Source organism: Vulpes lagopus, chromosome 21, assembly GCF_018345385.1.
Source record: "Vulpes lagopus strain Blue_001 chromosome 21, ASM1834538v1, whole genome shotgun sequence".
NCBI lineage: Eukaryota > Metazoa > Chordata > Mammalia > Carnivora > Canidae > Vulpes > Vulpes lagopus.
In genome coordinates, this window is record NC_054844.1 from 5,789,454 (window position 1) to 5,801,653 (window position 12,200).

At 36.5% G+C, this 12,200-nt stretch overlaps 1 protein-coding gene across 7 annotated transcripts in view; it reads right to left on the reverse strand.

The window, feature by feature from the left end:
• Positions 1–1,151: 1,151 nt before the first annotated feature.
• Positions 1,152–12,200, reverse strand: part of AKAP3 (A-kinase anchoring protein 3) — a 34,375-nt gene continuing 23,326 nt past the window's right edge. For all 7 annotated transcript variants that reach the window (XM_041736368.1, XM_041736369.1, XM_041736366.1 and 4 more), the window contains one exon: positions 1,152–1,505. In XM_041736368.1, coding sequence (XP_041592302.1) covers positions 1,350–1,505 — 156 coding nt within the window. In that variant the 3' untranslated portion in view covers positions 1,152–1,349. The remainder of the gene's footprint in view (positions 1,506–12,200) is intronic.

Consider the following 12,200-nt stretch of genomic DNA (forward strand, 5'->3'; position numbering starts at 1 on the left):
AGACAAGGTCTGAATAGGGCTCAGAATCCCTCTACTTATCAGCATTGCTTCTTTTTGTGGTTTTTATTCTAAAGACAAGCTCTTCCCAGAAGTTAAAGTGACCACCATAATCCAGTCAAAAGATGCAGTGCTTGCAGGAAAGTCTCAGAAATGACTGGACTCCATGGTAGCACCTAACTGATGCTCGTCTAGGACCATGGAGTAGAGGACAGAGTATTTCTCAAAGGAAGGGAAGTTGAATAAACAACAGGATATATTCACTTATCCACCATCCTCAAAATCTCCTTTGTTTGGCTTTCTAGTCCTTGTCTATATGATTGTAATTATAAAACAGATACAATTTTACAAGAAACTTCTTAAGATCATAACCTCATAAACAACATGGAAAATATACCTGGCTTTATAGTTTTCATCTTAGTCACTGTGTAATATTCCACGAAGGGAGACACCAGATAATTGAAGCAGTGGGTTTGGATAAGATCACCCAGAAAAGGTGAAAGAGAATGAGGATAGCAGAAGGTCAAAACAAAGTAGCAAAGATAAATATGCCAGGGGTTAACAGAGTTAAGTAAAGCCCCCAGGAGATGGAAAAAATGAAAAAATTAGAAACCAAAGGATAACAGTTTCTAGAAACATAAAAAATAAAAAATTCCACAGAAAGGCCAGAATAAGAACAGAAAATGTCTCTAAAGTGGGGTGATATGGACATTAAATCAGAGTTAAATCAGAGCAGTGTCATAACAGGTGACTTGTCCCAGGTCCTATAGCCAGTAAAGTACAGAACTGGCACAGAACTCAGGTCTTCTGGACCTTTTTAACACCAACTATCTTTAATCATGGATAAAGGTGAGGAAGACAATTTTCTGCAGCTCTAGAGAGACAGGAAAAGCAGCCAAGTCCTCAATACCACTAGAGTGATTTTCATGGTTATAAAAGCTAAAATAAATCAGGGCTTCTTATTCTTAGGAATACTTTAAGGCAGGGGATCTTCAAGTTATGGCAAAGATGGGATACATAGAAATAGGATGAATGACATTAGCCAGAGCCTCTCAGTCCAGCACTATTTTTCTTCTGCTGTCCATCTGATTATCTTTTAATTCCTGACATTTCTTTACCCATTGGATCCCAAGAAAACAAAACACCTGGAGCCCTTTCATTGTAATTTTTTTAATTTTGTGTCCTTGCTTGCATGGACAGGAAAATCTGAAAAATCCAGTGACTAGCATAAGATGACATGTCTTTGATGTGAGTGGTATGAAGATAATGTTAGGGCTCTGTAAGGATATGGAGAGGGGAGCTGTGGAAGTCAGAAGGGAGGGGAAGAGGGGAAATCAGTGGGTGGGCGCCAATCACAGGTTCACCATCAGCCAGTCCAGCAGCTGCAGCCGTGTAACATTTCCCACCGCCTCATCCAGCTGTCGCTCCTTCTCATAGCGCAGCACTGACTGCAGGACCTCACCTACACTGCGTCCTTTGTCCACAGCAGCAGCTGAGAGCTGAAGTAGCTGTGGAAAGGAAAGAGAAGCAGTAGTGGAGAGGCAGAGCATCCCAGAGCAGACCAGAAAGGGCCTGCCAAGGCTAGGACAAAGACACTGGGCAGACCTTGGAAAACTGCAGTTTAAAGAGGCTCCAATTAGATGCTGAGAAAACTTCCATAACTGCAAAATATGAAACCTGGCTGACAGAAGAGAGTTCCATCATATGGAACATACAATTTTGCACTAAGACTAAATCTTGCTGTTTCCAGTGGTCAGTGGTGGTCCTGTTTTCTAAGAATTCTAAAATTCCCAAGTTCACTGTAATGTCACAAAAACAGTCTTCAATATTGTCCTATGGCCAAACAAGGGCAAGGAGAAAATAGCCAGAGAACAAATACACATGGTGCTTTCCATGCTTCACAGAACAGAGAGCCTAGAATGCTAGAGCAGGAAAGTACCTCAGAGACCCATCCAACCCCTGTGGAGATGCAGCCCAGAGAGGTGGCAAGACTTATCAGTATACAGTGCTAGAAATTAGCCATGGCAACATGCATGCCTAGGGCTCTGAACCCAAGCTCAAAATGAGAAAAATCAGCCAAAGCAATCATTCTAACCATATGAACACAGTACATTGCCACTCATCTAAGTAACCAGATTTTTATTTTGTGTATTCTGCACCTGACTCTCTGAGAGTCAAAAGGAAAATAAACAGGTTAAATCTCAGGAGCTTTTACAAAAGGGGGGATTTCCATGAAAGAGACTAAAGTACATATGGGTGTTCTTAAAACAAATGGAAGGACTAAGTCTTAACAAAGAGAAGATATAAAGAAGAACCAAATGAAAATTTTAGCACTAAAAAATACAAAATCCAAATGAAAACTTATTGGATGGGCTATCAGAATGGAAGATGAGGGAAGTCAGTGAACTTAAAGACCGATTCATAGAAAAAAAAACCCACATTAAACAACATAAGATGATAGATTAAACTATCTTCAATTAAAAAATTAAGAAAAAATCTGAAAAAATTTTTGAAAAAATCAAGATTGTTCAGGGGCATATGGAACAACACTGAAGGTCTTACATTTATGTCATTAGAATCCCAGGAGAGGAGAAAAGGGTGGTGCAAAAGAAATGCTTGAAGAAATAATGGATGAAAGTTTACCCAATTTGCCATAAGATATAACTGACAAATCAAAAAATACTCATCTAAAATAAGATAAACCCAAAGAAATTCACTTTAGGATCTGTCATAATCAAATTGCTAAAAATTAAAGAGAAAGAAAAAATATAAAAACAGGCCACATTATTTACAAGAGAACAACGCAAATGATAGCAGACTTCTGGTCAGAAATCGTAGAGGTCAGAAAAAAATGGCAGAGTACTTCTAAGCACTAAAAAGAACTGCCCAGTCAGAATCCTGTATTAAAAATCATACTTCAGAAATAAGGTCCAAAATGTTTTTCAGATTAAAGAAAACTAAAAGATGTAATATCACTGCCAGAAAAATATGTTCTGATTCTTTAAACAGAAGGAAAATGATGTCAGAAGGAAGCTGGAAACATCAGGAATAAATGAAGAACAAAAGAAACAGCAAAAATCTCAATATAAACAATAAATTATTTTTCTCCATTCTTTAAAATACAGGCATACCTTGAAGATATTGTGGGTTCAGTTCAAGACTACCACAATAAAGTGATATTACAATAAGGCGAGTCAAATTTTTTGGTTTCCCAATGCATATAAAAATTATGTTTTCACTATTAAGTGTGCAATAGCATATGTCTAAAAAACAATGTACATAATTTTAAAATACTTTATTGCTAGAATATGCCAACCATCATTGGAGTTTCCAGTGAATTTTAATTGCTGATTAAAGATCACCATAACAAATAATGAAAATCTTTTAAATATTGTGAGAATTACCCAAGTTGACAGAGATATGGAATGAGCATGTGCTGTTGAAAAAATGGTGCCAATGGACTTGCTTGACTGACACAAGGTTGCCACAAACATTCAAGTTTGTAAAGAACACAATATCTGCAAAGCACAATAAAGTGAAACAAAATTAAATGATGTACAGCTGTTTGAGAGCAAAAAAACACTGTCTAAAGATTTTTCCAATATATGCAGATTATATAAAATAACTAACTACAACATAAGGGTCTCATAAGTAGTGAGACCCCACAGTTTAAGTGGTAACTACTGATTCTACATAGACTCTGGAAAGTTAAGAAGAAAGTTAAGAAGAAAGTTAAGAATAATGATAAGAGGGATCCCTGGGTGGTGCAGCGGTTTAGCGCCTGCCTTTGGCCCGGGGCGCGATCCTGGAGACCCGGGATCGAATCCCATGTCGGGCTCCCGGTGCATGGAGCCTGCTTCTCCCTCTGCCTGTGTCTCTGCCTCTCTCTCTCTCTCTGTGACTATCATAAATAAATAAAAAATTAAAAAAAAGAATAATGATAAGAATGTGGAGAAACCAAAACCCACATAAATTGCTGGTGGGAATGTAAAATGGTACAGTCATCTTGGAAAACAATTTGGCAGTTTCTTAAGAATTATACTTATTTAAGAGGTAGCAATCCCACTCCTTGTTACCCAAGAGAAATGAGAACATATGTCCACACAAAGACTTGTATGTGAATATTCACAGTGGCATTATTCTTAATAGCAAAAAAGTGAAAACAATCCCATCAGCCAGTGAATGGATAAACAAAATGCAATATATCCATTTCTTGAAATACTGTTCAGCAATAAAAAGAAATGAACTGATAAATACTACAATATGGATAAACCTCAAAAGTATTGTGCTAAATGTGAAGAGCCAGATATAAAAGACTACATATTTTATGGCTCTGTCATAAAAAATGACAGGTAAATCTATAATGATAGGAAACAGGTAAGTGGTTACTTGTGGCTGGGGGACAGAAACAGAAATGTACCCTAGAAAGTTCTGAGATAGAAAAATAAGCAGTCCCTGGTCTTATCAGATATTAAAACACATTACAGAATAACAATAATGAAAACAGTATGCTATTAAAATAGTAAGAGTTGACAATTCAATGGAACAGAGCAGAAAATTCAAGAAAAGAACCAAAGGCAGGTAGGCTTCTGGGGAAAAAAAAAAAAAGAGAGAGAGAGAGACTGCATCCCTACCTCATACCTTGTATAAAAATGATTTGAAAATGGATCAAAGTCTTAAATATTTAATAAAAAAAAAAAGAACTAGAAGAAAACATGGGTAAGTTTTGTTAATACATTGTTGTGTAGAATTACTTCCAAAATATGACACAGAATCCAGGAAAAAAACTTGAAAAGTTATTTAGATCTGACTACATAAGCATTTTAAAAATTCTATATGGCAAAAAGAAAGAAAAAACCAATCAAAAGACAGATGACAAAAATTGTATTTAATATCATAAAGGCTAATTTTCTTACACATATGAAAACTTACAGGTCAATAAGAAAAAGACTAGCAATCCAGTAGAGAAATAGGCAGAGGTTATACACAATTCATCCATGAAAAAGGAAATTCAAAGGGTTCTTAAACATAACAAAAGATATGTATGTACCTTCATTCCTAATAAGACAAGTGCAAAGCAAGGTAACATTCAGCAAAGATCAAAAGTTTGGCACTCACTATTGGATAAAGCATGGGAAATGGGCACTCTCATATTGTTTTAATAGGTGTGCAAATTGATGCATGTTCTATGGAAGGCAACTTGGAAATATATATCTAATATACAAATACAGTTTTCAAAGACATCTTGAAATGTTTTTCCTAGGCATTCAGCGCATACAGAGATGTTTAAATCTGTGCATTCAGCATTGCATTTGAACAAAATATTAGCAACTGAAATGTCCATACGTAGGAGAGTGGTTGAATACAGCATCTTTATACAATAATATGTAGCCACTAAAAAAGAATGTGGCAGCTAAATATGCTGCAGAAAAGAATATATATATGGTACTAACATTTGTGACTTAAAGAAAAAGATATATACCTCTAAGTATTTGCGTCTGTATACGTATGTACTTCTGGAAGGATAAAGAAGAAATTGCTCAGAACGGTTTTCTTCAGGGAAGGAAATGGGATGGGAGATAAGGATAGAAAAAAACCTTAATTTTATCTATGCTTTTTGTGCCTTTTGATTTAGTACTATGCAGATATTATCTATTCAAATATGTATACAAATTTGTTTAAAGGAACTAGGTTCGTGGGCATTCCAGAGTTACTGCATCAGCATGAGAGTATTTCCATATATTAATTAAATCTCTTTCCAAAAAAAATCTCAGATCATTTTTAGGTAGTTTCTTTGATGTATACTTCATCCAAATTTTATTAAAAATATACTAATATTCAATGCAATCTACTCATTAGTTAAAATTTGGATGTGCTGTTGTCCATTCTTTTAGATGATCATTATCTTTACAGTGGGCAAAGATGTATGTGTGTGTGTGTGTGTGCGTGTGTGTTTGTGTGTGGAATGCAAGTATGTTACCTTCATTTTGGATAAGTATATTATAAATATTTTAATTAAAAATAATATAAAACCAAAATGTATTATGTATGTATGTTATGTATGTTGGGTTTAACTTAAAAGCTGGCTATGGAACAAAAGCATTTCACACATTATACACATGAAACCTATGCTTTTTAGATTGTTTTCCATCAGTTTAAAGCTTTTGTGAAAAATAGCTCCCCTCTGTTAATTGTTATGTCCCAAAATAGTTGTCTTACAGACTGGGAAAACTGTAAAGAGACAGAACTTGCCAGGAACTCAGGGATGTATCTCAGATCGGAATGCCATGTCTTCTGGCTCAAACTTAAATGTGCACACATATGACCTGGGGATTTTGCTTGAGTTTCTAAATCAGTAGAGTGTGAGTGTGGCTTGAGATTCTGTACTCATTACAAGCTCCCAGGTGGTGCCAATGCTGTTGGTTCACAGATCCACTTTGAGTAGCAAGTCAAAATCATACAGTTTCTTGTTTAGTATAGCCTTATCTGGATATTATACAATCCTGTGTCTTCCCAGGCCTCAGATAAACCAAGTAACTCAGTTATATAAGGGTTACTACTAATACCACTTATTAAACAGAGAAACTCTCTTCTTCCATATCCTCTGGTTTCTATGAGGATTAATTATTTTTATAAATAATTCCAGCATTTCGGGCCATGCTTACTACTTAATTGGTGCTATTCCATTTCTCTCAATTGAGATGAAATCATCAAAAGTCCTCAGTGTGTGTGTGTGTGTGTGTGTGTTTTATAGGGATGCTCTCATTTTTAATTCCTCTACATTACCTTGAAGCAGCAACTTGCATAAACACTCATGCTTTCCAGCCTCAAAATTTCCTTTCAGAGGAGGATTCAAAATGACAACATAAAAGGATCCTGAACTCATCTCCTCCCACAAACACAACAAATCTAAAGCTACATATGGAACAATTCTCTCTGAAAAGGACCCAAAAGCTAGCTGAACAGTGCTTCCACAAGAAAGAATAAAAGAGCCATATCAAGATGGGTAGGAGAAGCAGAGACATGGTTGAGCAAGAAACCCAACTCTAGGCACAGGGATCTACAATCAGGAGGAATCACATAAAATGGAGCTTGTCCCTGGGGAATGAGGGGTCTGTGCCTATCAGGCACCCCAGCCCTTATGAACTCTACCAGAGAGATAAGTTCCCAAAGTGTCTGGTCTTAAAAACCAATGGGGTTTACTTCCAGGAGAACCAAAAGGCTGTATAGGGAATAAAAAAATCTGTTTTTAAAGGGTTTATACACAAACCCACTCATCCTGGAACCCAGCACAAAAGCAACAGTTTGAAAGGCTCCTAGACTATATGCAAAGGAGACTCATTTATTCAACTGCCAGAGAGGCAGAAATCTGCTGGGACTTTCTCTGGGGATGAAGGCATTGAAAGGAGCTATTTTTGTATTTTCCTTTTCCCTGTTGGTGTCAGTACTGGTAGATGTCAATTTTTACACCACCTCCCAGCCTGCTAGCTCAAGGGGAAGCACCCTGTTCCTGAACACTGCAGCCACAGCTCACCATGCCACAGCCAGTGGGCAGGCACAAACCACACAGGGGATGCTCTTTGAGTACGTGGCTCTGGTGACCAAAGGGAATTGCATTTCTGGGTCTTATGGGTCTGAAACAATCTTTGAGACAGTCTTTGGCAGGCTTCCACCCCATATCACTGCACAGAGAGCATACTGAAACACATATCCAGTCTTCCTGAGGAAAAGGCCTATAATCTTGTCCTGGAGCTTCAGCCTGAGGTGCAAGCTTCAGGCTTGCCACACATGCAGAGGTTACAGAGGCACCCCAAGGAACATGGGGAGAGAGACAACAAATTTGTACAGTCCCTTGGCTTTGCCATAGTTTTTTGATACTTCCTAAAAAGGAGCTTATGCATGTGTCTAAATATATGACTTTTGCAACTGTTATCTAGGAATACCTCCACATCTCCTGGTCCGGAAGTCATCAGGGATCACAATTGTGATGTACCTTAAAAGTTGCTGCCTGAAGATCTGGCCTACAATTAACTTGAAACTCGGCACTGAGATCCCTCCCTTACAGTGGCAGAATTTGGCACACCAAATAGGTCAATAACTGGGACTTATTAAGACCAAATCAAGCTACAAATCAAAACCACAATGAGACACCACCTCACACTGGTCAGAATGGCTAAAATGAACAACTCAGGAAACAGTGGATGTTGGTGAGGATGCAGAGAAAGGGGAATCCTCTTGTACAGTTCGTTGGAATGCAAACTAGTGCAGCCACTGTAGAAAACAGTATGGAGGTTCCTCAAAAAAGTTAAAAATAGAACTACCCTATGACCCAGCAATTGCACTACCAGGGATACAAACATAGTGATTTGAAGGGGCACATACACCCCAATGTTTATAGCAGCAATGTCGATAGTAGCCAAAATGTGGAAAGAGCCCAGATGTCCATTGACAGATGATGGGCAAACAAGATATTATATATATATATATCATATGTATATATATATGAAAAATATAAAATATATAATATATATTCATCAAAAAGAATGAAAATTTGCCATTTGTAATGTGTGGATGGAACTAGAGAGTATTATGCTAAGTGAAATAAGTCAGAGAAAGACAAATACCATATGATTTCACTCATATGTGGAATTTAAGAAACAAAACAGATGAACATAGAGGAAGAGAAGGAAAAATAAAATAAGATAAAAACAGAGTGAGGAAAACAGCCATAAGAGACTCTTAACTATAGGAAACAAACTGAGGGTTGCTGGAAGGGAGGTGGGTGGGAAGATGGGATAATTGGGTGATGGGCATTAAGGAGGGCACTTGAAGTAATGAGCACTGGGTGTTATATGCAACTGATGAATCACTAAATTCTACCTCGGAAACTAACAATATAGTATATGTTAATGAAATTGAATTTAAATTAACAATTTTTTAAACAAGAAAATCACTAAGGTCCAAGAAATAACCAAAAGCTATGGCAAGTTGAACAATAGTAAGTTTCATTTCCTACATAAGGCCACTCATGCAAGACTGGAAAAGATCTGTTTCACCTAATACTTAGAAACAAACACAGAGAAGTCACACAAAATGAGAAGACAGAGGAATATGTTCCAAATGAAAGAATAAGACAAAATCTCAGAAAGAGATCTTAGTAAAATAGAGATAAAGAGTTCAAAGTAGTGGTCATAAAGATGCACATCAAATTCAGGAGAAGAATGAATAAACACAGTGAGAACTTCAACAAAGAGATGGAAAATAGAAAGTATCAGACAAAAGTTATGGAGCTGAAGAATTCAATAGTTAAACAGAAAAATACACTAGAGTTGTTCAACAGAAGATCAAATGAAGTAGAATGATTAGTAACTCTGAGGACAGCACTGGAAAGGACCCAATCAGAGCAGCAAAAAGAAAAATGAATTTTAAAAAGCAAGGATATCTTAAGAGACCTTTGGAAAACATCAAGCAGGATAACATCTTCATTATAGGGGTCCCATAAGAAGGAGAAGTGAGAGAAAACAGTAGAAAACTTATTTGAAGAAGTAATGGCTAAAAACTTCACTAACTTGGGGAAGGAAAGGCACCTAGCTCCAGGAAGCAAGGAAAGTTCCACATAAAATGAAACCAAAGAAATAATCCTATTTATAACTAAAATGTCAATAGTTCAAGAGAGAAGGGGTGCCTGGATGGGCTCAGTTGCTTAAGTATCTGCCTTCAGCTTGGGTCATGATCCCAGCGTCCTAGGTTCAAGCTTCATGTCGGGCTCCCTGCTCAGCAGGGAGTCTGCTTCTCCCTCTCCTCTGCTCTTCCCCTTACTCATTCTCTTTCTCTCAAATAAATAAATAAATAAATAAATAAATAAATAAATAAATAATTTTTTTAAAAAACAAAAGTTAAAGAGAGAATATTGAAACAATAAGAAAAAAAAACCATTTTTCTTAGAAGAGAAAATAGAAGAGAGCCTCCATAAGACTATCAGTAGATTTTTCAGCAAAATCTTTGCAGGCCAAAAGGGAATGGTATGATATATTCAAAGTGCTGGAGGAAAATGAAATCTTCCAATTGAGAAGAGTCTACCTTGCAAGATTATCAATCAAAATTGAAGGAAAGATAGTTTTCCAGAAAAGCAAAAACTAAAATAGTTCATTACACTAAACTAGCCTTATAAGAAATTTTAAAGGAAATTCTTTAAGCTAAAAACAAAAGGCACTAGGGGAAAGGAGAGAAAATCAGTGGGAAATATCAGAGAGGATGACAGAACATGAGAGACTCCTAACTCTGGGAAACGAACCAGGGGTAGTGGAAGGGGAGGTGGGTGGGGGGATGGGGTGACTGGGTGACAGGCACTGAGGGGGGCACTTGATGGGATGAGCACTGGGTGTTATGCTATATATGTTGGTAAATCGACTTCCAATAAAAAAATACAAAAAAATAAATATGACAGTAAAAATCTCGCTGAAAAGTGCAAATATAAGTAAAAGTGGTGGATTAACCACCAATAAAGCTAATATAAAGGTTAAAGGACAAAAGTAGCAAAATTACCTGTCACTATAATAGTTAAGGGACATACAAAATAAAAAGATGTAAAATAGGACATCAAAAACAAATAGAATATGGTGGGGAGTAAAAATATAGAATCTTAAAAATGTGCTCAAATTTGCTATCAACTCAAAATAGGCTTTTGTATAAATAGGATGTTATATGTAAACCTCATGGCAACTATAATGCAAAAATCTATAGCAGATAAGGTAATGTGAAAGAAATCTAAACATAACACTAAAGAAAATCACTAAACCCATGAGAGAAGGAAGCAAGAGAAGAAAGGAACAGAGAGGATCTACAAAAATAGAAAATAATCAACAAAATGGTTAAGAAAAACATGAGTCTTTCATCTCTTTGTTGTTTGCAAGAGATTTACTTCATCTAAGGACACACAGAGAGCTCAAATAAAATCAGAAAAGAAAGAGGAGAAGTTACAGTTGATACCACAGATACACAAAGAATCACAAGAGACTACTATGAAAAATCACATGCCAACAAATTGGACAACCTAGAAGAAATGTATAAATTCCTAGAAACATATAGTCTTTCAAAACTGAGTCATTAAGAAACTCTAAATAGGCCAATTACTAGCAAGGAGATTGAGTTAATAATTAAAAGCCAGGCAGCCCGGGTGGCTAGGAGGTTTAGTACCACCTTAGGCCCAGGGTGTGGTCCTGGAGTCCCAGGATGGAGTCCCACATCTGGCTCCCTGCATGGAGCCTGCTTCTCCCTCTGCCTATGTCTCTGCCTCTCTCTCTCTCTCTCTCTCTCTCTCTCTCTCTCTTTCTGTGTGTGTATGTGTCTCTCACAAATAAATAAAATCTTTTTAAAAAAAATAAAAATAAATAAAAACCTCCCCCAAAACATGTCTAGTGCCAGAAGGCTTCACTGGTGAACTCTACCAGACATTTAAGGAAGATATATTACCTATCTTTCTCAAATTCTTCCAAAAAATTGAAGAGGAGAGAACACGTCCAAACTCAACTTAACATAGCCAGCATTATCCTGATAACATAACCAGACAAGGACACCAGAGAAAACTAAAATCACAAGCCAATATCCCGAATAAACACAGATGCAAAATCCTCAACAAAATATTAGCAAACCAAATTCAACAATATAATAAAAGAATCATATACCATGCTCAAGTGGGATTTATTCCTAGGATGCTAGGATCGCTCAACATTTGCAAATCAATCAATATGATATACCACATTAACAAGTTTAAGGTTATATGATCATTTCAATAGATGCGGAAAAAAGCTTGTGACAAAATTTAATATCCATTTATGACAAAAACACTCAACAAAGTGGGTACAGGAGGAACCTACTCCAATATAATGAAAGCTATCTATGACAAAACCACAGCTAATACCATACTCAGTGCTGAACAACTGAAAGCTTTTCCTGTAAGATTAGGAACAAGATAAGGAAGCCTACTCTTGCACTTTTATTCAACATATTATTGGAAGTCCTAACCACAGAAATTAGGCAAGAAAAAAAAAATGAAGGGCACCCTAATCAGAAAGGAGGAAGAAGTAAAATTGTGTCTAATTACAGGTGATATGGTATATATATATATATATATATATATATATATATATATATAAAACCCTAATGACTCCACCAAAAAACTGTTAGAATTAATATGAGTTTAG